At 44.9% G+C, this 27,714-nt stretch overlaps 1 protein-coding gene and 1 pseudogene across 8 annotated transcripts in view; both read right to left on the bottom strand.

Annotated features, from left to right (window-relative positions):
* Nucleotides 1-5,613: 5,613 nt before the first annotated feature.
* MTHFD1L (methylenetetrahydrofolate dehydrogenase (NADP+ dependent) 1 like) overlaps nucleotides 5,614-27,714 on the bottom strand; it is a 236,490-nt gene continuing 214,389 nt past the window's right edge. For all 8 annotated transcript variants that reach the window (XM_031012156.3, XM_031012157.3, XM_055390851.1 and 5 more), the window contains exons 27-28: nucleotides 14,982-15,102; nucleotides 5,614-5,977 (exon numbers count right to left, since the gene is read on the bottom strand). In XM_031012156.3, the coding sequence (XP_030868016.2) occupies nucleotides 15,013-15,102 (90 nt within the window). In that variant the 3' untranslated portion in view covers nucleotides 5,614-5,977; nucleotides 14,982-15,012. The remainder of the gene's footprint in view (nucleotides 5,978-14,981; nucleotides 15,103-27,714) is intronic.
* On the bottom strand, nucleotides 7,527-14,987 carry LOC109027189 (large ribosomal subunit protein eL32-like; annotated as a pseudogene).

Genomic DNA, 27,714 nt, shown 5'->3' with positions numbered 1-27,714 from the left:
GCCTGAGTCACAAGGTGAGACCTGGTCCCCCAACACCCCCCAAAAAAGAACAATAAAAAATACCTAAGGTGATGACCTACATTGACAAGGCTGAGATCACAGGAGGGTGGTGCAGTTAAGAATTTCATTCTCTGGCCAGGTGCAGTGGCTCATGCCTGTAATCCCAGCACTCTGGGAGGCCGAGGAAGGCGGATCACCGGAGGTCAGGAGTTCGAGACCAGCCTGACCAACGTGGTAAAACCCCATCTCTACTAAAAATATGAAAATTAGCCGGGTGTGGTGGCACATGCCTGTAGTCCCAGCTACTCGGGGGGCTGAGGCAGGAGAATCGCTTGAACTTGGGAGGCAGAGGTTGCAGTGACCCAAGATCGCGCCACTGCACTCCAGCCTGGGTGACAGAGTGAGACTCCATCTCAAAATAATAATAATAATAATAATAAAAGAAATTCATTCTTTCTTACTCATATTGAAGGCTTAACTATATGGTCCTACTCCAATTCGTGAAGTATTTTCCCCATCCTTTGTGGTTCATGATATGCCTTTTGTCCTAGAAACCAACCGTTTTACCAAGACCTTTAGGAAGGCCCAGCACTTATCAATTGCAGTTCCCTGGACAATCCGCTGACTCCATGGTTACGTACATGCATGTTTAGGACATGGTGCTCTCGTAGGCAGCATTCCACCCACAGTTGCCAGGTAGTTGGACTCTGGCCTTTCAGGAATGGACACTGGCTATTCAGCTCTGTCCCATCTACCGTGAGCAATGGCACCTGACCACCAATATGCAAGCTGTGGCCCTGTGTGAGCTACGGGGAGGAACCAGGTCAGGTGAGAACTCCATTGCTGGGCGGCATCTAAAACCATGTGCAGAAGCCTGGCCTCAGAGCAGGGTGGGGTGGGAGCTCAGGGGCTGGCCCGGGGGTGGAGTTGCTAACCAAGGCTTAGGCACACCAGTGTCCAGAGCTTCTTGTGTATCCTCTGAATCAGGCTGCAGAAACTTTGGTGACAGCTGCTGCCTGTGTTACCATTACATACATACCAAGACTCTACTATAGGCACACCAGGCACCCTGGATCAGGGACCTGTAGGGATGGACTGAGGCGCAGATGTAGAGGTAGCAACATCGGAGACCAGGTAATGCTGCCACAGAACCAGGACCTAGGCTGTTAGCATCTCATCTAGTCCAGGGGATTCTAACCTTTTATGTGCCTCGGATGCCCTTGGACAAGGTGGTGAAGCCCATGGACCCCCTTCTTAGAATAATATTTTTTAAATGGCTAAATGAAAACACTTATGATTATAAAACAAACCAATGATAGTAAAATGCTTTTTTCTTTGAGATGGAGTTTTGCTCTTGTTGCACAGCTGGAGTGCAATGGCATGATCTTGGCTCACTGCCACCTCCGCCTCCCTGGCTCAAGCGATTCTCCTGCCTCAACCTCCCGAGTAGTTGGAACTACAGGTGTGTGCCACCACGCCCAGCTAATTTTTGTATTTTTAGTAAAGATGGGATTTCACCATGTTGGCCAGGCTGGTCTCGAACCCCTAACCTCAAGTGATCCACCCGCCTTGATTACAGGCATGAGCCACCGTGCCCAGCCTGAAATGCAATTATTAAAGTATAGAAAATGTACCACATTTGGTTATAGCAATGTATGTGCCTCTTTATTTACATGGATACAAAGACAGTGGGAGATCTAATAACTACTATAATTTTGATGCAGTGAGAAGCATAAGTGCTATTGTGAGTATTTGTAGAAACTGTCATGTAATATTAAAATATCTATGACAAAGACATAGCTACTGTTTCCCTGGAGGTCTAGTGGCTAGGGAAGAAAAAAAAGCCACACACAGTGCCTCATGCTTGTAATCCCAACACTTTGGGAGGCTGAGGTGGGATGATCACTTGAGCCCAGGAGTTTGAAACCAGCCTGGACAATGTGGCAAGACTTTGTATCTACAAAAAATAAAAAATTAGCTGTGTGTGGTGGTGTGCCTGTGGTCCCAGCTACTGGGGAGGCTGAGGTGGGAGGATTGCTTGAGCCTGGGAGGTGGAGGCTGCAGTGAGCTGTGACTGTGCCACTGTGCTCCAGTCTGGGCAACAGAATGAGACTTTATCTCAAAACAAACAAAAAAGACACAGCACTGTCCATAGTGCTGTGTTTTGTTGCTGACACTCATAGGGAAGGAAATGCTACATTACAGCCATAAAGATGTTACATTTTTTCCCCATTCAAATTCAGACCCCTGAATTCTAGTCCATTCTGCTGTTCCGAAGTCGCTGTTAGAGTTTTGGGTCTGTCTCTGGCTGCATTAGAGTTTACGGTGCTACATGAAGATCTGTTGATTGACCAGTGGTTTTGTCATAATGCTTGACTTTTTCAGAGGATATGGATTATAGGTTTGTAACAAATGCTGTAAGAATGCACTTGTTGGCCAGGTGTGGTGGCTCATGCCTGTAATCCCAGCACTTTGGGAGGCTGAGGTGGGTGGATCACGAGGTCAGGAGTTCAAGACCAGCCTGGCCAAGATGGTGAAACCCCGTCTCTACTAAAAATATAAAAATTAGCCGGGCATGGTGGCAGGTGCCTGTAATCCCAGCTACTCAGGAGGCTGAGGCAGAGAATTGCTTGAACTCGGGAGGCGGAGGTTACAGTGAGCCGAGATCGCACCACTGTACTCCAGCCTGGCGACAGAGCGAGACTCCTCAAAAAAAAAAAAAAAAAAAGAATGCACTTGTTACTGAATTTTTATTCCCTTGTGCGAACACATTTATGAAAAAGCAATGTACGAATATGTAGTATGTGGATTTTCTGGGAATATATAAGGTAAATTATCATAATTTACACATGTCACAATCTTATTTGTGGGCATGTGTAAATTATGATAAAAACAGGCTGGGCACATTCTAGTTAAACAAACAAACAAAACCGTGGCTACTATGAGATTGGAGGGAACTAGGATTCTCTTTAAATATCTATTGTGAAAAATACTCCTTATAGCTTTAAGTGTATTAAACATATACACTCTAGTTAAACAAAATAACCTTGAAAATAGAGGAATAAAAAGAATATTAATGAGGCTGGGAGTGGTGGCTCACGCCTGTAATCCCAGCACTTTGGGAGGCCAAGGCAGGTGTATGGCTTGAGGCCAGGAGTTTGAGACCAGCCTGGCCAACATGGCGAAACCTCGTCTCTACTAAAAATGCAAACATTAGCTGGGCATGGTGGTGCATGCCTGTAATCCCAGCTACTTCGGAGGCTGAGGCAGGAGAATCATTTGAACCCGGGAGGTGGAGGTTGCAGTGAGCCGAGATCATACCACTGCATTCCAGACTGGGCGACAGAGCAAGACTCGGTCTCAAAAAAAAAAAAAAAAAAAAAAAAAGACAAAAAAAAAAAAAAGAATATGAATGAATGGGTTGGCTCATTGCCTTGCTGCTGTTTTCCGAAGTTCCTATGCATCTCTTCCCGAGTTAATTCCTATAGTGTGTTCTTCAGGCAGCTTTCACAGAGGATTCTTCTGGTCTGGGACTTCACCTTGGCAGGTGTCACTACTGCCAGTCCTCAAGCAGAGAGGGGTCATGATCACACATTTCTGTACCACAGTGGGTAATTGGAGCCACTCACCATCTCTGGCCTATTCGTTTTTTACATTTCAATTAAAGGCAGAAAGAAATCAATATCCACTCTTCTTGGGAAGATTTCTAACTGAAACCCACCATGCCAAAGGTTATGTGATTTTTCTTTTCTCGTGCTGTGGCCTCAGAAGAGATGGTTGATAACTGGCTCCTCCCAGTACTCCCCATAATAATACTTATTTTTCTCTATGAATGCCTCAAGTCATCAGGAGTTGATGAGCCCATTAATTAACGTTTCTTCTTAGTGGAGACTGCATATCACTCAGCTGGAGTCAAATACACTCTACCATCAGTAGGGTAGTGAATGAGCAAAAACAAGTCCATCAGAGCCCGAGTTATGACACCCAGAGGACTTCGAATGAGTCTACATGATGGGAAACAGTTTGCGGTTTCCAGCAGCACCTGGATGATAGTCCTTCCAAAGTGAGCAGTGGAAAACTCTCCCACACTGGTGTGCAGGATGTTTACTTACTTTTTGAGTTGAGGAGTTGTCTGGTAAAAGTAGGTAAGGAAAGGAGTCCCTAGGCTAAAGCTTTTTGAATGGAGACTCCTAAAATATTTATTTAAAAAATGTTTTCAAAAATAGAAATTTAACCTTTCAATGCAGAGGAAAAGAATAAAAACATGAGTAGCAGAAGGCAACTGCTTAAAAATCAATTCACGGCCAGGCACGGTGGCTCACGCCTCTAATCGCAGCACTTTGGGAGGCTGAGGCGGGCAGATCGCTTGAGCCCCGGACTTTGAGACCAGCCTGGGTAACATGGTGAAACCCTGTCCCTACCAAAATACAAAAATTAGCTGGGTGGGGTGGTGCATGCCTATAGTCCCAGCTTCTCAGGAGGCTGAGGTGGGGGCTTCACCTGAGCCTGGGAGGTCGAGGCTGTAGTGGGCCATGATTGTACCACTGCACTCCACTTGGGCAACAGAGTGAGCCCCTATCTTAAAAAAAAAAAAAAAAAAAGACAGCTTTCTGAGTGGAATATATAGGGTTTTCAATGTATACATCTATTTGAAGATTATAAGGGTTTACAAATTTACTGTAAAGGGAGAGGGTATGCCCTTTATTTGGGAGTACACCTCTCCAAATAAACAGTAAAACATCAGTTAACTGTATATTTGGAGAGGCGTACTCCCAAATAAACAGTAAAACATCAGTTAACTGTATATTTGGAGAGGCGTACTCCCAAATAAAGGGCAGGGATGGGGAAGTGAAATTAGTCTTGGGACGGACAGCTTTTGAGTGGGAGGCTTTTGAGTTACTAAACAGTGTTTTGGGACAAATTGTGCATAAAGGTGCATTATGGGCTGAGCAATGGCTGAGCAGGGTCACTGGAGGGTGTAGGACAAGAGGATGCAGAAAAGATCCTGCAGGATGTGCCTGGGGGACATCTAAGATATTTATGGTGACTATTTTCCTTACGCTGCCTAGAGGACAATCACTGCTTGTTTCTTCCTGAATCCTTGGTTTTGTTTTAACTTTTACGTAATTTTATATTATTGTAGGAAAAACTGGAAAACAAAGAAGGGTCAGGAACTCCCAGCGAGGGGAATAGGCCACAGAACATTCTCTACTACTAATTAAGGGGTTGGGCAAAAGGAAAAACATTTTCCAAACACCTGACCTTTAAGAGTGACTTTTCCTAGCCCTGTGGGCCTTAGAAAGTTTAATGGCCATTGAGACTCATTCCTTGGTGGAAACTAGCATAAACCCATTTGTTTCAGGTAAGAGATAGCAGCTTCACTGGCGCTGGAAAATAGTTTTGGATACACAGTGCACTTCATTCCAAGAGATCTTACTAGAGATCGCCGACAGTCAGAAGATTTCCCGCTTGATCAGATATTTCTCGACGTGTGTTATTGCTTTGCTTGTCACAGTTTTCCAGGAAATTGGTGTCAGGTAACACTCCTAGCTGCCTCCCATGAGGAGTTACCTCTAGAGCGCAGAGTTTTATCTGGCACTGAAAACTTGCTGGTTGGTTTTCTAGATTCATGTTTATTTTCAGTTCAAAGACAAAGTAGAAAACTCGAGAGTGGAAAATGTTACCTTTCAGTTCACACTCTTTTAATCCCTTAGTCCCCATAAAATAAACATTCTAAAGTGTAAGCAGGAGAAATAATGTAAACTCCACAGAAACAGAAATAAATTAGTTTCTTTCAGTCTTGGTGGAGGTCCTTTTGCCAAACACCATACTCCGCTGTGAACAGAATTCATCTTGAGCGAAGAAGAAATCTTTGGCCTATTTCACCATGTCTCCAGCATTGCATAACAGACATTTTTCAAATTCAGTTTCTTCTCCAACTGCAGCAAAAAGGCAAAGAGTAGTCTGTTTCAGGAGTCTGAAAAATAGAAAAAAAACCATGTTTGAGTAGTTTAAGAATAGCTTTCTCCTCTGGTGTTAAACCGTTAACATGTTATAGCTCTAGAGTTTGAGGCCAAAAGAAAATTCAAGAGCAGAGTGATGGTTCTATTCGCTAGATAAGGCTGATCTGTGTTTGGAATATTTTACTTAGCAGACGTGGAGAAGCAGAGTCTGCACCACTCTATAAGAGCAGGCACAGCTACGCCATGCAGCATTCTAAACTTCCCAAGAGATTTACTTGGGGATACTGGCAGAATTCCCAGAACTTCCAAGTTTGGGATCTACAGTTTGCAGGATCCTGTGGAATGAGAATATTTAGGATTTTTAAAAAAATTTTTTTATTTTTTGAGACAGAGTCTCACTTTGTCGCCCAGGCTGGAGTGTAGTGGCGAGATCTCGGCTCACTGCAACCTCCGTCTCCCGGGTTCAAGCAATCCTCCCGCCACAGCCTCCCGAGTAGCTGGGATTACAAGTGTGCACCACCATGCCCGGCTAATTTTTGTATTTTTAGTAAAGACGAGGTTTCACCACGTTGGCCAGGCTGGTCTTGAACTCCTGGGCTCAAGTGATCTGCCTGCCTCGTCCTCCCAAAGTGCTGGGATTACAGGTATGAACCACCACACCCAGCCTTGTTTAGGATTTTAGATAAGGAATACTGTCACCTTGGATTTTTGGGTTTTATAGAGTAGGCACAGAAAGCAATGTATGAAAAATGCATTTAGGACAACATGGAAGTTCATGGTCCTGGAACTTAGTATTAAAGCTTTGCTGCTTTCTCCCAAAGGCTATTAAGATTCGTTGCCATTCTTGAATCCTGTAATCTCTTAGAAAGAGAAATAAATCAAACTACATTAAAAAAAAAAAAAGAAAACAACACTTAAGTCCCAGAAAATAATGTGTTCACCTCTCTAAAATGTAAATGCACTATGTTGCCTTTCATCTGAACTTACACATGGAAGGACTTATCTTTTAGGCCAAGAAAGTGCAAACTCTGCTGAAATCCTGCGAGTTGGCCTCCCACAGATCACTGAGAGGTCTGGAGCCAGATAGGGTGCTTGGTTAGATTCTAGACAGAAGATATTGATGAAGAGAGGGAACGAGGAGCTTCAAATACTCCCCTAACATCTGATTCAAGTCAGGGGAATAAACAGAAAACAGGAGTATTATAAGCACAACAAAGATGAATAAAAATAAAATATTTCAGGCCGGGCGCGGTGGCTCACGGGCGGATCACGAGGTCAGGAGATCAAGACCATCCTGGCTAACACGGTGAAACCCCGTGTCTATTTAAAAAATACAAAAAAATTAGCTCGGCGTGGTGGCAGGTGCCTGTAGTCTCAGCTACTCTGGAGGCTGAGGCAGGAGAATGGCGTGAACCTGGGAGGCAGAGCTTGCAGTGAGCCGACATCGCGCCACTGCACTTCAGCCTGGGTGACAGAGTGAGACTGCATCTCAAAAAAAAAAAAAAAAAAAAAAAGAAAAGAAAGAAAATATTTCTTTATTTTCTTTTTTTTTAAAGGAAGATGCCAGATGGCTGTTTTTACATTTATTTAAACAGAAAACGTGCACACGAGCTGTCTACTCATTTTCTTCGCTGCGCAGCCTGGCATTGGGGTTGGTGACTCTGATGGCCAGTTGGGCAGCTCTTTCCACGATGGCTTTGCGGTTCTTGGAGGAAACATTGTGAGCAATCTCGGCACAGTACGATTGTTGCACATTAGCAGCACTTCCAGCTCCTTGACGTTGTGGACCAGGAACTTCCGGAAGCCACTGGGCAGCATGTGCTTTGTTTTTTTGTTGCTCCCATAATCAATGTTGGGCATCAAGATCTGGACCCTGAATCTTCTACAAACCCTGTTGTCAACACCTCTGGGTTTCCACCAGTTACGCTTAATTTTGACATAACGGTCTGACTGGTGCCAGATGAACTTCTTGGTTCTCTTTTTGACGATCTTGGGCTTCACAAGGGGTCTGAGGGCGGCCAAGATGCCGAGGAGGAGATGGCTGCCACCTCCATAGGCAGCGCCGAGAAAGAGAGAAGGGCAAAAAAAAAAAAAAGAAAATATTTCAGAGACACGGCCAGCCTCACTGTAGTGGCTCTGGTATCCCTTGACCTGAGGGTCAATGACCCTTGGGACAGGAGGGGTGCTAGGGTAGAGGGTGGGCTCAGTGGACTAGAGATGACCCTTGGCTTGGCAAGGCAAGGCTGGACAAGGCCTTCCATGCTCCAGAGGTGGGTGGTGGAAGACCAGCTGATTAGCCACATTACATTTGTATCCTGTGGTTTTGCGTCTAAAGGTGCTTAGAGTATGTGGTCCCACTTTTTTTTTTTTTTTTGAGATGGAGTCTTGCTCTGTTGCCCACGCTGGAGTGCAGCGATGCGATATCAGCTCACTGCAACCTTCACCTCCTGGGTTCAAGCAATTCTCAGGGTTCAGCCTCCCAAGTAGCTGGGATTACAGGTACCCGCCACCATGCCCGACTAATTTTTGTATTTTTAGTAGAGATGGGGTTTCACCATGTTGGCCAGGCTGGTCTTGAACTCCTGACCTCAGGTGATCCGCCTGCCTCGGCCTCCCAAATTGCTGGGATTACAGATGTGAGCTACCGTGCCTGGCCTGTGGTCCCACATTTTAAGAAAAACAGAAGGACTGGCCAAAGTATAGAAAGTCTCATTATAGATGAAAACAATCAGAGATGCAATAGCTAAGGTGAAAATGTAAAAACGAATCTGTTGTTTATTGCTTATGCATTGGAAGAAGCAATTTCAGAAGCTAACTCAGTGGGAAAATATTTTGGAAGATACCATATACAAAACATTCTATTCTGGCATGGGAATAAGAAATCAAAATGTGCTCAGAAAAAGTTTCTTTTGGGGGGAATTAAGAATTTCAGAATTGTTACCTAAGCTTTAAAACATTCCATTTTAGTTAGATAGGAGAGATTTAATTTAGCAACACAGGAGAGATTTAATTATCACTATCTTTTAGATGTCGATGAGGATTATTTAAGTGTAAAGCTGGAGCTTCCATCCTACTTGGAAGCAGAAAGGAAGAAGGCACACAGCACTCCTCGGATGGCTCAGGGTGATGCCTTGGCGCCCCTTTTCTCAGAACACAATGGTGATGAGCAATTTTTGAATTGCTTTGTGAAAAGTTAAAGTTTCAAGACTAAAACCACAGAGCTCAGGCACCCTCCCAGGGTACTTTGTAACCCTGTGGTTTGTGACTTGGGACTGAACAAATCATGTTCACAGAAGGGCTGGCAGGCAGCAACCCAACTCAAGATTAATTTATGGTTATTAAATATCATTGAAAATTTCTGCCCATTTTTCCCTTGTATTGATACATTATATATATTTTTGAGACCGAGTCTTGCTCTGTCACCCAGGCTAGAGTGCAGTGGCATGATCTCAGCTCACTGCAGCCTCCACCTCCTGGGTTCAAGCGATTTTCCTGCCTCAGCCTCCTGAGTAGCTGAGATTACAGGTGCGCGCCATGACGCCTGGCTAATTTTTCTATTTTTAGTAGGGACAGGGTTTTGCCATGTTTCCCAGGCTGGTCTCGAATTCCTGGGCTCAAGTGATCCACCCACTCGGACTCCCAAACTGCTGAGATTAGAAGCATGAGCCACCACACCTGGCCTAATATTTTATATTCTTATGGGGTATATATGAGTGTTTATTATGTGCCTGGAATGTGTAGTGATCAAGTCAGGGTACCTGGGGTGTCCATTATCTTGAGTATTTATCATTACTACTGTATGTTGGTATCATTTCAAGTACACCCCACTCTCTTCCTGTTACTTTGAAGTATACAAAATATTGTTGCTGAGTATAGTCATCCTAGTTTGCTATCAAACATTAGAGCTTATTTCTTCGTCTAACTGTATGTTTGTACCCATAACCAACCTTTCTTCATACCCTCCTCCCAGCCACCCATCCTTCCTAGCCTCTGGTATCTACCATTTATTCTGTCTATGAGGGTAAGCTTTTTAGCTTCCACATGAGAGTGAGAACATGCAGCATTAGTCTTTCCGTGCCCAGCTTATTTCACATAATAACTTCCACTTCCATCCATGCTGCTGTAAATGACACTATTTCATTCTTTTTTAATGGCTAAGTAGTATTCCACTCTCTATACATACCACATTTTCTTTAACCATTTGTCTGTAGATGCCCTAAAGCCAGTTTAGGAAAGAAACTAATTTCTTTCCTGAACTTATTTCTGTGTATGTAATTCAAGAAAAAGCAATTCTTTTGTAAATAACAAACATTTGTAGCAGGACTGGAGTGAATCTGATTCCGTACTCAACATAACTTTGCACAGTAGAATAAAGAAGTAAGGGAGTCCCTGAATTCTTCAGGAAATTTGCCAGACTTTATTGTGTGTTCATTTGAATGAATCTTGCCAAAGCTCAGAAATATGATAAAGTTTCCAAGTGAGAAAAAAGAATGGGGGGAAAAATATCAAATCCTTCGTTCCAATAATCTTTAAACAAAAGACTCAACAGCCGGATCAATTTCACTGGGACAAAAAATCTATTTTAATTAGTTCTATTTAGTGACATCCAAAAGAATGAGTCATGCCCTTATTCTAACCACAGTGAAGGCACTACAGAGAAGTCTTGGGAAGAGGGAGCAAGGAGAGCTCCAATTCTGATGTTTTTTGGCATATAATGTTCACCTTTGGTTTCACACGGTTTCCTAGGAGGTGAGACAGGCTAGAAAGGTGAGGAAGGGAAGGACAGAAAGTTGTCATCAACCAAGCACAATCTTCTTCCTGAGTGGAACACGCCTTCAACACTTTCCTGGGGGAATAATGAGTGTGCTGCTCAGCACCTGGGTATGCACACCATCTACGGTGTGATCCCTGAAGGAGCAACGTCAGCAAGCCAGACATTTCCTTTCAGATGCCCACATTTGTCCAAGCTGTTACCTAAGCTTTAACATTTTTATTTTATGCATTTTGAATAGTCACAGACCTCTGATTATTAGTAGAAGTGGTCCCTGATGGCTATAGTGAGAGGCACGGGAAACAGACAATACTTGCTGGGTCATTACCGAGGAGCCACTGAGAGGGAATGTTTGCTTTGTATAGTGGTTTTATCTTAGGACACTGGATCTGTTTTTGATTGTTCAAGCAGGGTCAAACGATGGGTTTTGAACCACTGCCCACTAGCCCAGAACTGTATTTAGCAATTCACAAAGAAGAAAGAGGCCTTGGATTGCGGGGTGGGTAAGGGGGGGAAATGCCATTCCATTAGAGAATTAGGAAAGAGCTGGCTCTATTATACTTGGACTAAAAAGAATTATGACAAAATCATAGCTTTTAATACCCAAACAATTATCTTTACTTATTAGAAAAAATTACCTCATTATCCTCAAGTACCTGTCTGTTCAAATAGCTGGTATCATCTTTCGGAATGGGCCAAAGTTCATTTTACCCATGACTGAAATGAAAAGGGCATCCTTTGGTTTGGGGCATAAAGGTTGGGGTAATACTGAGAGTCAACAGATCTGAGTTGAGTCTTGGCTTTTGTAGTTACTAGCTGCACAACTTGAGCAGGTTGTCGACTTCTCTGGGCAGAGTTCTTGCAGCTCTTCAACAAAAATACTACCCACCTCCCTGGGTTGATGCCAGCATGACATGTGATGGGGGTGGCAAAATGACATGTGCCAGCTATGAAATGAGAGGCAGTGCCACAGGGTGGCAAGGCAGTTCTGTAGCCTTGCAGACCAGGGCCACCCCTCAGTGACCAAGGGGTAGGCTCCGTCCTCTTGAAGCCTTGTGGCCCTTATGGGACAACACTTGGCTCCAGAGGTGCTGTGACCACCCATGCAAAGTGCTTAGCACAATGCCCGATACATTGGAGGTAATTACCGTAGGCCTGTGTCCTGCCCTGTAGGCCCCGTAGATAAGATCTGGAGGAATTCTTGTTAGGGAGTAGGTAATAAAGGATTTAAGGGTATGCATTAATAATGCTAAGGATGTATCCCTGAGTAGGACCTGAGTCCTAACTACAGTGATTAAAGTATAATTGGACTTATATGACCTACTTGGAGAGCATATGAAAACTCACCAAAAGCTGGAAAAATACTGTCCAAGAGAGATGGGAGAATCGAACACACTTATTCTGGAGAAAAATGACAAATGGCAGAAATGTAACATAATGGGTTCCTGACATAAAAAGAGAATTGCTAGGCCAACTAGCAATTGGGGAAATAGCAATTATTTCCCCACGGCCTTACTGGGTCATGGAAGACATTGGCAACACACAAGCTCACACCAAAAGATGAAACAACATTTTATCAACACTTGAGTTTATGGGTTTCTTTGTTAAACTAGTCTCCCTTACTTCATTTTCTAGAGTTTTATTTTTTCTGAAATAACAAAGATAAAAGATGCAGTTATGGCTCAAACTTAACACAGCTCCCGCTCCTCTGCAAAAAACACATACAAACACCCCCCAAACAACATCCACAACCCAAAACAAACGATTTCACGCCTTGTTTTAATGTAATTTCATTTATGGTTCCCTTATCTTTCTCACCATAGCCTAGGTCTTTAGTGTTTTAGCAACAAAGGCTCAACAAAAAAACTTGGCCAGACGAGGTGGCTCACTTGAGGTCAGGAGTTTGAGACCAGCCTGGCCAACACGGTAAAACCCCATCTCTATTAAAATACAAAAATTAGGCTGGGCGTGGTAGCTCCCGCCTGTAATCCCAGCACTTTGGGAGGCTGAGGCGGGTGGATCACCTGAGGTCAGGAGTTCGAGACCAGCCTGGCCAACATGGTGAAACGCTGTCTCTACTAAAAATATAAAAACTAGCTGGGCATGGTGGTGGGTGCCTGTAATCCCAACTGTTTGGGAGGCTGAGGCAGGAGAATTGCTTGAATCCAGGAGACAGAGGTTGTAGTGAGCCCACACAGTGCCGCTGCACTCCAGCCTTGGCAACAGAGTAAGACTCTGTCGCAAATAAATAAATAAATAAATAAAATACAAAAATCAGCGGGGCGTGGTGGCACACACCTGTAATCCCAGCTACTTGTGAGGGTGAGGCAAGAGAATTGCTCGAACCTGGGAGGCGGAGGTTGCAGTGAGCAGAGATCACGCCACTGAACTCCAGCCTAGGTGATAGCACGAGACTCTTTCTCAAACAACAACAACAACAACAACAACAAGTCCTCAAGTGGACTCCTGGTAGTGAAACAAATGAAATGAGAATCCTGGGTGCCTGGCTTGGAGCCGTAACTCAGAGATGGTTGAAGAAGAGGGTCTTTAGGTCACGGAAGCTCATCTGCAAAGGCCGAGAATATGCTGGCAAGAGGGAGAGGTTCTGAGCTCAGGAACAGGAGTCAGTGGGGAGAAGGAGGCGGGGTGCTTGCGGGGAAAGAATGTGTCTTTAGAATATGGTGATGACATGTTTGATCCCTGGGGTAGGAGAAGCAGCCCTGAGCCTTTCAAGCTTCTGATTAGGAGTTGTCTCCCAGGGAGGAGGTTTAGGAATGTGGTCATTTTTCTTCACGATGGGGAGTCAGGATAGAAGCCAGCAGGTATGGCTGCAGTGCTGTGGGGTGGACATGAATAAGACCGAGAGTCCCCAGGTCTGGGCCGCCTAAGACAGCTCAGAGTCAAAGCCCAACCTGAGACTGTGCAGACCCGAAGTCATCAAGTGGCCTACTTTCTGCTGCCCTGCCCTTCCTGGAACCCATGGGGCCCTCTAGTTAAATGGTCTGTCCCATTGCTATGTGTCTGTCCAGGGACATGAGAGCCGAACACACCTGTTGTGCCACAGTTGAGTGTTCTGGGTTGAACTGTGTCCCCTAAAAGATATGCTTAAGTCCTAACCCTGAGCACCTGTGAGAGTGATTTTTTTTTTTTTAGAAGGAGAGTCTTGCTCTGTCGCCCAGGCTGGAGTGCAGTGGCACAATCTCAGCTCACTGCAACCTCCGCCTCCTGGGTTCAAGCAATTCTCTGTCTCAACCTTCCGAGTAGCTGGGATTACAGGTGCCCACCAACATGCCCAGCTAATTTTCGTATTTTTAGTAGAGATGGGGTTTCACCATCTTGGCCAGGCTGGTCTTGAACTCCTGACTTCGTGATCCACCCATCTCGGCCTCCCAAAGTGCTGGGATTACAGGCGTGAGCCACCACGCTTGGCTGAGAGTGATCTTATTTGGAAGGAGGGTCTTTGCAGAGTAATCAAGTTAAAAGGAGGTTCTTAGGGTGGGCCCTAATCCAACAGGACTGGGGTCCTTATAAGAGGTGAACATCATGTGAAGACACAGACACAGGGAGAACGTGGTGGGACCACAGAGGCTGAGACGGGAGTGACGCAGCTGCAAGATGGGAACGCCAGGGAGTGACAGCCACCACCGGATGCTAGGAAGAGGCCAGCAAGGATTCCACCCAGAGTCTCGAGGTGGCATATGGCCTGGCTGACACCTTGACTTTGGACTTCTAGCCTCCAGAACTGTTTCAAACTTTCCACTGTTTTAAGCTACCCAGTTTGTGATACTTTGTCATGGCAGCCCCAGGAAACGGATACACCAAGATTCCTCTTTCACGTGATTCTAACTCTGTACCAAGAGATATGTGGCAGGAAGGTAGGAAGTTACTCTTTTAAAATTATAACAGATGCTGGTTTTACTCCTGGAAAAGAATAATGAGTTTACAGAGTTCTGTTACGGTCAGAGATGCTCTAAACACATCTATATTCAGGGATGACATAATTTGGCTTTCACTGGACTCGAGCGCAGGACACTAAGGGTTGTGTACTGAGCATCTGAGCATCTAACTCACAGCCACACCCAGGAGTGAACTCCAGTCACGGAAAATCATTTGGTAGGAATTTGAGTAACAAACGAAGGAAAGGATTTATCAGATCACTTCTGTGGTATCAGAAAAAAGAAATGACAAAAAAAGGATACAAACTGGAAAAAAACAAAGAGAGAAAAAGTTGAAGCACATCAGCCTACCTGCATCGGGTCCTGTGAGAGCCTTGTCCACTTAGAACAAGCCTTTAACTTGTTCTGTTTCGGTATCAAGATCTATGTCATAAAAGCAGGGCCGGGTGGGCAGTCCTGGCATGGTGCTCATCTGGGGGAGAAAACCAAGCGTTACAGATTAGCAAATGCTACAAAGCGGCCACAACATCTGATGATGCAAATTAACTCTATCGTTCAATACAGCCTCCTAGAACTTTAGGTTTTATATGGGATATATCTCTTTAAATTTGTCATCTGATATTTCAATTTTTGTTTGAGGAAATGAAGTAGAAAAGGCAAATGTCAACTTCCTGAAAATTGAGACCATTTACCTTCCCTGTAGCCCCATAACACACCCGAACTACAAAACAGTGATCTTCCAAACCTTTTCTTCTCAATAAAATCTTCATGCTGAACCCCAACAAAGACAAGCCCATCAGGTTGAAGGGGGCAGCAGGTGTGGGCAGGGTGAATAATGGCCTCCTTCTCACCCCCAAGACACATTTTTGTAAAACCTACAGCTCCTGGAGCACAGCTGGAAAACTCCTGTTCAGATGCCAGTCGTCACCCCGGTCTCCCTCAATAACAGTAACTGGTATCTACTGAGAGCTTGCTTTGTGATGGACACTGTGCTACGTGCTTTCCTCATTTTATCCTCTCAATAATATAGCAGGTTGGAACTTTTATTATTTCCATTTTACAAGGGAAGAAACAGGTTTGGAGAGGCTAAGTCACTTGCCCAGGTCACACTAGTAATAAATTGCAAAACCAGAAATTTGACTTTAGGCCTATAATCTCAAATTACTCATTTCACCACTACCATACCGCCACAGCCACTCCTACGACTGCTTTTGTGACACTTAATGGACAGTCTAAGGGTTTTACAGAAATAATCTCATTGAGCTTCCCAGCACCCTAATGAGGTAGGTACTCATTTTAGCCTTACTTTACAGATGAGGACAGAGGACACTTAGGCATGAGGGTATGAGCTCAAGGACACATGGCTAGTTAGTGGTGGAGACAGGATGAAAACTGGTTCTTCACCGCTTTGCTGTGTTGGGATGAAAGATCTTCAAACCGCACACTCTCCTCCTGCATCAGAAGCCCCTTGTGTGCTGGGGCTTCTGATGCTGGCCCCCCTGACGGATCCTCAGGCCCTGAAACACTGCTGCAGGGTCTAGATCCTGGGGCTCCCGGACGACCCGTTCCTTTTCCATTTCAGCATTTCCTACTGTGCTTTAATAGTGAGTGTTTCATACAAACCATGCCCATGGAGCAATATGCACCCAGTCGCATGGAACGATGCTGCACCCAGTCGCATGGGGTGATGCTGCACCCAGTCGCATGGGGCAATGCTGCACCCAGTCACATGGAACGATGCTGCACCCAGTCGCATGGAACGATGCTGCACCCAGTCGCATGGAGCAATATGCACCCAGTCGCATGGAGCAATGCTGCACCCAGTCGCATGGGGCGATGCTGCACCCAGTCGCATGGGGCGATGCTGCACCCAGTCGCATGGGGCGATGCTGCACCCAGTCGCATGGAACGATGCTGCACCCAGTCGCATGGGGCGATGCTGCACCCAGTCGCATGGGGCGATGCTGCACCCAGTCGCATGGAACGATGCTGCACCCAGTCGCATGGGGCGATGCTGCACCCAGTCGCACGGAACGATGCTGCACCCAGTCGCACGGGGCGATGCTGTACCCAGTCGCACGGAACGATGCTGCACCCAGTCGCATGGAACGATGCTGCACCCAGTCGCATGGAACGATGCTGCACCCAGTCACATGGGGCGATGCTGCACCCAGTCACATGAACAATGCTGCACCCAGTCGCATGGAGCAATATGCACCCAGTCACATGGAGCGATGCTGCACCCAGTCGCATGGAACGATGCTGCACCCAGTCACATAGAACGATGCTGCACCCAGTCGCATGGAACGATGCTGCACCCAGTCGCATTGGGCAATGCCCAGTCACATGGAGCGATGCTGCACCCAGTCGCATGGAGCAATGCTGCACCCAGTCGCTTGGAGGAGACACTCGGGTTCTACTGTGCCTGCTCTCCCGAGGGTTAATGCCACATCATGTAGAACCTCCACAAGCTCTGGCCAAGAATGCCTTGCATGAGATGAGGCTGCGATGTGCCACCACCTGATGGCATCCAGGATTTGCCTGCTTCTCCCCACGTGGCAAAAAGTTCTCAGTGTAAAAGGGACCTCCCCAAGGCCTAGAGAATAGAACTCAGCTCTCACCCTCCGCTGCCTTTCAGTCGTGACTCGAGGTTTTCCTCTTCACCAGCCTCTCCTCCCTGCATGGTGTTTAGAGACTCCTGTTACTCAAATGGGGCCTGTGGGCCTGTGCATGGGCATTACCTGGGAGCCTGCTAGATATTCGGAATTTCAGAGCCCACCCCAGACCTGCTGCATTTGAATCTGCAACTGGAGCAAGTCCCCAGGGGGTTCTGATGTGAACTGCACAATGTGGCCTCAGCCCCCAACAGCTCCAGCCACCCTTCCTCACTTCACTGCCCAGCCCCTTCAGCACAGGGAAAGGGAGACTGGGGGGTGGGGAGAGGCAGAGGAGGAATGGTGAGAGTGAAGGGGAGGGAAAAGCTGGTTTAACCCCTGCAGATGCAGCAGGTGGGGAGCAAATCTGTGCACCTGCAGGCCTCATTAACACCCCCTTCCCTGCCTGGCAGGGCCGACTGAGAGTGGGAGTGGGGAGGCTGGGGGAACACATAAAACATTGTGATGGATGATGGCTGGCTCTTGTCTTGCTAATTGCACATGACTGCACTTCAGGTATATAAATGGGCTAAAAAGGCCTCCACGGCTGCCTGGAATACAGCTGCCATTCATAACACGCCTACGGGAAAATCCATTCCGGGTTCCAAACAATAAACTGCAACTACACTTTTGACATAAGACCTGCTTGTAGGTGGGGACTTGCTATATGTTAAAACTTTAGGTATGAAGATGGGTATCACAGCCTTGGAAGTTAAGGTTCCCAGCAGGAAGGTAACATTTTTCTCTGGTTACTACAGTGAGTGCATACAACGGGGGAGACCCCAGAAAGAAAACCACACTTATACTGTTCTACTACTTGAAACATCAAACACAAGGGTAACTGATGGACACATATTTTTTTCCAGTTGCCTAGGTTACAACTCATACCAGGTAATTTTTCTGCCTAACTGCATTTTGAGATGGCATTTGCGGGCATCTTATGGCATTTATAGGAGGTTTTTTTTTTTGAGACAGAGTCTCACTCTCACCCAGGCCGGAGTGCAGTGGCACGATCTCGGCTCACTGCAATCTCCACCTCCCGGTTCAAGCGATTCTCCTGCCTCGGCCTCCCGAGTAGCTGGGATTATAGGCACCTGCCACCATGCCCGGCTAATTTTTTGTATTTTTGGTAGAGACAGGGTTTGACCATGTTGGCCAGGCTGGTCTCAAACTCCTGACCTCAAGTGATCCACCCGCCTCAGCCTCCCAAAGTGCTGGGATTACAGGCGTAAGCCACTGCACCCAGCTATAGGAGGCTTTTTAAGATGCCTCTATAATCTGTGCCTAGCTATGGCTTTGGAACAGAACAAGCATTTTATAGCTTAAGAAAAAGAAATGAATACTCACATTTAGCCACAGTGATGCTGCCCCACCCCTGAAACGAACTCTCTAGGTCAAAGGCATCTTACTGGTAAGGATGTCACTGGACTCTATGGCTGCTGCTGCTTCTGAGACTGTGACATGATTCGCAGCAAGGGCAGAATTCAGTACGCATGAGGCAGTGTAAATTGAAATCTCTACTCACAGTGACAAACCAAGAAGAACCCTGAAGGCAGTGTATTTCAGCTCGTCTGACCAAAGCTACCAATGGAAGACTCTACTGCAGATAACATAATTTACTGCATGCTTGTTTACACGCACTATCTTTACAAACAAGAAAACCCAATTCTCCGCCTTTAACTATCTGCTGATGAAAGGCGGTGCAGGATTTGTGCGGTTCCTGGAGCTGTATTTGTTAGCTGCAGTGGATCAGAACATGAATCTTCTAGTCATTCTGATTCTGTCACAAAACCAGGATCTAAACCTGGCCAGGCTGGGCGCAGTGGCTCACGCCTGTAATCCCAGCATTTTGGGAGGCCGAGGCGGGCGGATCACTTGAAGTCAGCCTGGCCAACATGGCGAAACTCTCTCTCTTCTACAAATACAAAAAAAAAAAAAAAAAATTAGCTGGGTGTGTTAATAAGCACCCGTCGTTTTAGCTACTTGGGAGGCCGAGGAAGGAGAATTGTTTGAACTCGGGAGGCAGAGGTTGCAGTGAGCCGAGAGTGCACCAATGCACTCCAGCCTGGGCAAGAGAGCGAGAATCTGTCTCAAAAAAGAAACAAACAAACAAAAACTAGCCGAAATATTAAATGCCAGAAAGTGTGAAATGTCTTTCCTCTTGTTTTCAACTTTTCTTTCTTTCAGATGGGAGAAAAATGAGTTCAATCAGTAGACTCCCATGACCCCTTCGAGTGACGCAATCTTCTCTTCCAAGAAGTGCAGCTACTTATTTGGGATAAGCGACGACAGACGAGAAACCACAAAGAATCTGCAGACGCGAGACTCCCTGACCTGCGGATATACAGCCATCTCCAATAAGTCTACATTTAAACTAAAACTTCTCCTGTTGAGCAAGCATAATGTGGAATTATGTTAGCAAGACCTTATGCATTCCCACAAATTTTCTCCCAATAAAAAAACTGTTATCAAAGGATTGTCACCCCCCAGACATACAGCACTGCAGGGAAAAAGGAGCCCAGACAGTCATTGGGAGTTGACCTCTGGCCACACGCCTGGGGTCAGTGGAGATCTATGTTGACTTTATCTGTGTGCCCTTTAAGGAGGCCTCTTGCTTAAAATAACTAAGGAGCCACTAAATTATACTTACTTGTAATGCTGCATTAATGGATTCTTCTACAAAGGCTGAAATACATGGGCTTTTGCCCTTCATGACCCTAATTTTAACTACAATGAAGCTTCTGAATCTCTACCCATTTTGGGTTAACTCCATTTTGGAGAAAGAATGAGTTCTATCAATAGCCTTTATGAGCATTAATTAAAAATCTGTACAGAGAGAACAGTCATATATTTAAAATTAGTCATTAAGTAATAAAAGAATATCCTTGGTATAAGCTGAAAAATTATTAAAGATTCTGTTTCATAAAGTGATAGAATCACAATTTCTAACCATAATTTTCTTAACTAAAATATCATTGTACTTAGTTTTGTTGTGTTTCTGAAATAATTTATTTTCTGATTTCACCTGAAATCTACTACCTTTTCCAACAACAACGACAACAACAAAAATCTAATTTTATTTTGGTTCAGAAAAAGAGCAGCATTTTTACACATATCTATTTTGTTCCTACAGTTCATGATCTGAAGCAGAAGACAGTCCTTCTACATATTTCTTTCCTTCTCTGATGGATGGCTGATATACAGCGTGTTGTTTCAAAAATTTAAAAATAACTGAAAAGATTATACCGGTTAACTACATCACAATTTTATTATTTATTTATTTATTTATTTATTTTTGAGATGGCCTCTGGCTCTGTCGCCCAGGCTGGACTGCAGCGGCGTGATCTCAGCTCACTGCAGCCTCCGCCTCGTGGGTTCAAGCAATTCTCCTGTCTCAGCCTCCCAAATGGCTGGGATTACAGGCGCCCGCCGCCATGCCTGGCTAATTTTTGCATTTTTGGTAGAGACAAGGTTTCACCTCGGTGGCCAGGCTAGTCTTGAACTCCTGACTCAAATGATTCGTCTGCCTCGGCCTCCCAAAGTGCTGGGATTATAGGGGTGAGCAATTGCGCCTGGCTGACGATACAATTTAAATAAAAAGATTTTCTTTTCAATGAAGTAACTAAAAAAATTCAAGTCTTTAATTATTAAGCAGGAGTATTTTCTGAATTGTTAACACAGTGCCTGGCAATATTAGACCCTCAGAAAGTATTTTTGGTCAGGCATGGTGGTTCACACCTGTAATCCTGACACTTTGAGAGGCTCAGGTGGGAGGATGGATTGAGCCCAGGAGTTCAAGACCAGCCTGGGCAATATGGCAAAGCCCCATCTCTACAAAAAACAAACAAAAATTAGCCAGGTGTGGTGGTGCACAATTGTGGTCCCAGTTACTTAGGGGGCTGAGGTGGGAGGATCTCTTGAGCCCAGGAGGTCGAGGCTACAGTAAGCCATGTGCACCACTGTACTCCAGCCTGAGCAACAGAGCCAGACCCTGTCTCAAAAAAATAATTAACATTTAAAAAAACAGATGAGTAAAGATGGAGGACAATTACAAAATAGGAAACAAACAACAAAAATTGCTCAGAAATTAGGCCTTTTCTTTCTGTCTCTTCCCTTTTCTTTGGATGTGAGGGACGGAATTGTTTATATCAAATGGCCATGTTGATAATTATACAAATGTAACTCTAAGATGATGCACGAGGATAAATGGCCCAGTATCAATGTCAAGTGACCGAGGGGAAAGGAGAGAGAGAGAGAGATGAGGGGAGAGAGAGACACACACTATATAATGAAAATAGATTGTGCTGCTACAGTTGCAATTTCTATTTGCTTGACTTAGTAGAGATGGAATCTCCTGGGATTTCTTTGGGGTAGCTGGGAACCTGCACCGCTGTAACTACATTCCTGGTCGGCAGGGATGCTCTGGGGTTGATGGTGTGTGCTCTTAGAGTATACTTCTCTCTTGTGGTGGCTGATCAACCCTAGAGCGTGGACTCTCTTGAGTGCCTGTTACTGTACAAAAGGACCGAAACGGTGAAGTTCATTCGACTCAGCAACCTTTGCTAAGAGCTTACTACAAGGACACCCAGGTGACCAGGACCCAGTCCCTGCTAAGAGCTTACTACAAGGACATCCAGGTGACCAGGACCCAATCCCTGCTAAGAGCTTACTACAAGGACACCAGGTGACCAAGACCTGGTCCCTGCTTGTAGAGGGGCAGACCACACAAAGCAGACCCTCAGGACATTCAGGTCAAAGTCATTGTTTTTTTTTGAGACAGAGTCTCGCTCTATCACCCAGGCTGAAGTGTAGTAGCACAATCTCTGCTCACTGCAACCTCTGCCTCCTGGCCTCAAGTGATTCTCCTGCTTCAGCCTCCCGAGTAGCTGGGATTACAGGCACCCACCACCATGGCCAGGTAATTTTTGAATTTTTAGTAGAGACAGGGTTTTGCCATGTTGGCCAGGCTGGTCTCAAACTCCTGACCTCAGGTGATCCACCCGCCTTGGCCTCCCAAAGTGCTGGGATTACAGGCGTGAGACAACGCGCCCGGCCAAAAAATGTTTTGCTTTCTTTACTTTTCACTTCAAAAGAATGAACAGAATAAATTCCTAACTTATGACTTTCTAAGACGTAAGTCACGTTCAATTACTCTAAAAATTACCACACTGTGTTTGCATATTGTGACAGTACTACAGAGCTCAAGCTATGCCAATTATTTCAGTGGCCTTGAATGACTGAACAAGTACAATTATTTCTCTTCTTTTGTAAAGAAGACTATAAAGTTTTTTAATGGTAGAAAGCCTGTTCCTGATTAAATTTCTATTCGTTTTTAAAATTTTACTTAAAATATTTTCAACATAGAAAAGTCCTCCACTTCTAATACTGCTTCCAGAGGTAACCTCTGCCAATAATTTTTATGTAATTATTAAATTACATAAATAAAAATTACTCACAGGTAATTTTTGATTCCTATATAAACACTGTGCTTATCTAATGTGTGTGTGTATATATATATATACATATATATATATTTTTTTTTTCTTTTTTCTTTTTTTTTTGAGATGGAGTCTCACCCTGTCACCCAGGCTGGAGTGCAGTGGCGCGATCTCGGCTCACTGCAAGCTCCACCTCCCGGGTTCAAGCAATTCTCCTGTCTCAGCCTCCTGAGTAGCTGGGACTACAGGCACCCGCCACCACGCCTGGCTAATTTTTTGTATTTTTAGTAGAGACGGGGTTTCACCGTGTGTTAGCCAGGATGGTCTCGATCTCCTGACCTCGTGATCTGCCCGCCTCGGCCTCCCAAAGTGCTGGGATTACAGGCATGAGCCACCACGCCCGGCCCGTCTAATATATATTTCTATAGTTATATACAGAAATTGGATAGTTCTACATGCACAGTTCTGGAGTTTGACTTTTAGAAAGATTAATATTTAAAATCAGTAATTAGGCCAGGCACAGTGGCCCACACTCGCAATCCCCACACTTTGGGAAGCCGAGGTGGGAGGATCGCTTGGGGCCAGGAGTTCGAGACCACCCTGGGCAACATAGCAAGACCCTGCCTGTACTTAGAAAGCTTCCCCCAGCCCCGACCCCAGGTATTACATTACTTCCATTTCATTCTTCAGGTTTTCAGACAACGCCCTGCTCTGGTGCCTGGAAGACATGCGCGCCAGGCTTGGCTGAGTCCTGCAGCCCCAGCCATTTCTCTCCATGGTCATTCTCAGGCTTGCTGACCCATGTGAGCAGTTCCGGGCCAAATATCCACATCTCGTGTGATCCAGTGTAAGAGAGAATGTCTTCTTTGGTAGCACCTTTTTCTTTTGTCTTGATTCTTTTATTTATCCATTTTCAAACTAATAAATTGGTGCCCTGGCAACTCCAACAGTGACACTTCTGAGGGAGGCATTTAACATGTAGAAAATGTAGCTATAGATGTAGCCAGGCTCAAGGAAGGTTTCTGAGGAAGTGAATTTCTTGTCTTTCGGGACCTCATTTATAACTTGTGTTTGTTAAGTTCTGACCATACTCCAGGCGCCATGCTAAGCACGTTGTATGCACCATATCTCATTTAATCCCAAGAACCCTGCAAGGTCAGGGTTATTGTTATTTACATTATCCCCGTTTTGCTGATTAGAAAAATGAGAGATTTCCAAAATGATACAAATGCAGTAACTACTCGAGCTTTTTTCTTAAAAATAACAGGCTTGCTACTCTTTCATGGCCAGCTAGAATACACAGATTATTTGTACCTATCTGAAAAGTGTAAATGGTCACCATTATGCAATGAAGTAACCAATTTAGTCAAAGTAACATATTTAGTCAAAAATTAAAAAAAAAAATCAATCATAGTTATGTCAGAAATGTGCTTTGGTAACTCTCTAGTGGGTTGGCAAAATCCAATACAGACAATTCCAAAACAATGCCACTATTGATCAAGTAGCTGGTTTCTCTGTCACTTATATGCTTCATTTTTATTCATTACCAGAAAGATAAAAGAAAGGCCATGACTACAAGGATATAAACTTATTTGTGGCCGGGCGCCGTGGCTCACACCTGTAATCCCAGCACTTTGAGAGGCCGAGGTGGGCAGATCACGAGGTCAAGAAATCGAGACCATCCTGGCCAACATGGTGAAACTCCATCTCTACTAAAAATACACAAATTAGCTGGGCATGGTGGCAGGTGCCTGTAATCTCAGCTACTCGGGAGGTTGAGGCAGGAAAATCGCTTGAACCTGGGAGACAGAGGTTGCAGTGAGCCGAGATGGCGCCACTGCACTCCAGCCTGGGTGACAAGAGTGAGACTTCGTCTCAAAAAAAAAAAAAAAAAAAAAAAAAAAAATTGAATTTCATTCTTCGTATTCGGAGAACGATGGAGATTCTTCCCTGCCTTTCCTTATTTCACTGTAATGATCAAACCTGAGCCTTTCAACAACACTATGAGACAAGTGAGTCGGGAGAGACTTGCCCATTCCCACCTACAGGTGCAGAAACAGCCTCCAGGCAGACATGTGAGTTTTCCTGAGCCCATTAGGAAGGAGAACTGCAAGTGCAAAGGTTCTACTGGGGACCCAAAGTCTGAGGGGTAATGGGAACCAGATCAAGACTTTCAAGTGTGGGGCAAAGCATTATCGGGAGACGGGGACTCTACCCTATACGAATTGCATCTTGCTGGGTGAGTTACTTCGCTGAGCCTTCACTTCTTTTGTTTTGTTTTTTTGATTGTGATTGTCAAAGGTCAGCCCTCGTTCTTTATCTATAACTACAGCATGAGTATAACAATATATTATGGAGTCATTTCAAAATTCAAATGAGATGAAGGACCCTAGTTTAGAGTTTAATACACAGTACCCATTGCTGTTATTTTATTATAGAATTGATAATTGCCTGGATTAAAGGAGAGTTGTAAATTATTTAAGATAGAAATAGGAAAAGATAGCTTAAACCAAAAAAAAAAAATCTTCTATTTCTAATTATGTATTTATTTTATGGGAAAAAAAGGTTTCATTAGTATTATGAGATTGTTCCCTAATTTTTCTGGGTCTACAATTTTACAAGTCACGCTTTCTGTAGTTCTTATTTATGGCAATCAAATGTTAAGCTAAACCAATAGCTAAGACCTAAAGTATTTAAATGAACAGGGGTAGCTTGATTGAGGTCAGATAAGGCTGTAAGAGAGAAAGCTTCAGAAGCGTGACTATAAACTCAAAACAGGTGTGATTCTAAATGGCCCTTCAGTCCTTAGGAGATGAAAGACTACCAACCCTTGTGCAGCCAAAGAAGATGCTGGGAAGAGCTGAAGCACAAGTTCCATTCCTCACGTGTCATATTCCCACCTAGAGTTTTTGCGACATACTCATTCATCAGCCGTTTGACCGACAGGTAGCACACCATGAAAATCTCCACTACGTGTGGAAAACAAATCAATTTAATAATATATTTTATTGTTTGGAAACTCAAAATTAAGTAATTAAATTCCAGTTTCTGAGAAGCTCATCCCTTGAAAATCAACTGTGATGTTGTGGGTTGGGTTTTATGTCGAGGTCCTACTGGCAAGGAAATCATCATTCTGTAGTCCCTTTAAGGAGAAGCTGGAGGAGATGGCAAGAGGAGGAAGCAGGAAGGAAGGGTGGGGAGGATGGACAGTGCTTTCACTTAGCCAATCTGGTCTTTTTCTTCAAGCAGCTTGTTATCAAAGGCGCAGCTGCCTAGACCTTGCTTGCTGTGCCATGTCATTTAGCATTTCCCTTTCGCTTTCACCTCTCTCCCTCGCAATTAGACCCTTGCCCCTCCTGACCCTGGGAAAGCTCCTGCCCAGAGATAATAAGCTGTGTAGTAGAAAAACATAAGACAGAGAAATTATTATTATTTTTGAGACAGTCTCTGTCACCCAGGCTGGGGTGCAGTGGCAAGATCTCAGCTCACTGCAACCTCTGCCTCCCAGGTTCAAGTAATTCTCCTGCCTCAGCCTCCCAAGTAGCTGGGATTACTGGCGTGTGCCACCATGCCTGGCTAATTTTTTTTTTTTTTTTTTTTTTTTTTTTTTGCATTTTTAGTAGAGGCAGCGTTTCACCATGTTGGCCAGGCTGGTCTGGAACTCCTGACCTCAGGTGATCTGCGCACCGCAGCCTCCCAAAGTGCTGGAATTACAGGTGTGAGCCACTGCGCCCAGCCCAAGTCAGGAAAATTACATCCATCATTTAAACTTCCCCTTTATGGTTTTCTTGGGACAGTGGCAAAGGAAGAGTTTGGAGAAGGGGGAGTCACCTCATCAGTGCTCATCACTACCCTGAAACTCGGCTGGCCAAGACTGGCTGAAGTAGGAAAGAATTCAGGACTACCCTGTGACGTAATTAAACTATTTTAAATACCAGAGGCCTACATTGTTCTGTAATGTTTCTTAGGTGATCCACTCCAGATACCAGCTGAATGCTCAGGACTTCAGACTGGGTCTAGAAGTGGCTTACTGTATATTATGGACTGAACTGCATCCCCTCAAAACCCCTATACTGACATCCTAATCCCCCAATACGACTACATTTGGAGACAGGAGGTCGAGGCTGTAGGGAGCCATGATCGTGCCACTGCACTCCATCCTGGGTGACAGAGCAAGACCCCATCTCAAAACAAAAACAAAAAACAACCCAAAAAGATCATAAGCATGGGGCCCTAATCCAATAGGACTGGGTGTCCTTAAAAGAAGAGGAAGAGATCACAGGGACGTTTGTGTACAGAGAAGATGACATAGAGGGAAGACGGCTGTCTGCAAGCCAAGAAGAGAGGCCTCAGCAGAAACCAGCCCTGCCAGCACCCTGATCTTGGACTTCCAGCCTCCAGAACTGTGAGAAAATAAAATAAACTTCTGTTGTTGAAGCCACCCAGTCTATGGTCTTTTGTTACGGCAGCCCTAGCAGACTAATACACTTACTTATGTGGACATTTCCTTTCTTCTATGTATGTTTTCCTCCTACTTTAGCACCTTCAATTCCTGGACTGAAAGACTCCTAACTATGCTACTTGCAAAGGCTTCTATACACAGAACACTCTTTTTCTAACTGCAAGGGCAGAGGCAGACAACAATGAAAGGACCAGGTGGGCACAGCTGTCCCTCCTCCTCTGCCCTCTCCTGGGTTTCTCCTCCATCCTCTCACTGGCTGCCCTGATACCCCCAACACTGCTGGGACTCCGCAGCTGCCCTTCTTCCTCTGGATTATGCCACAAGTATAAGTGGGAGAAAAAAACGTGGACCAAAAGTCCTCAAATTGTTCACAAATCACTTCTCTTTCGGTTTCTCATAAGCACATACACGGTACATTAAAAATACAGAGAAACACTACGAGACCAGTAGGATTATTTTTTTCTTTTTTGGGACAGAGTCTCACTCCGTTGTCCAGGCTGGAGTGCAATGGCGCAATCTCGGCTCACTGC

Source organism: Gorilla gorilla, chromosome 5 (assembly GCF_029281585.2).
Source record: "Gorilla gorilla gorilla isolate KB3781 chromosome 5, NHGRI_mGorGor1-v2.1_pri, whole genome shotgun sequence".
In the NCBI taxonomy this organism is placed as follows: domain Eukaryota; kingdom Metazoa; phylum Chordata; class Mammalia; order Primates; family Hominidae; genus Gorilla; species Gorilla gorilla.
Note: the sequence above shows the minus strand (reverse complement) of the source record. Positions and strands in the feature narration are given on the sequence as shown.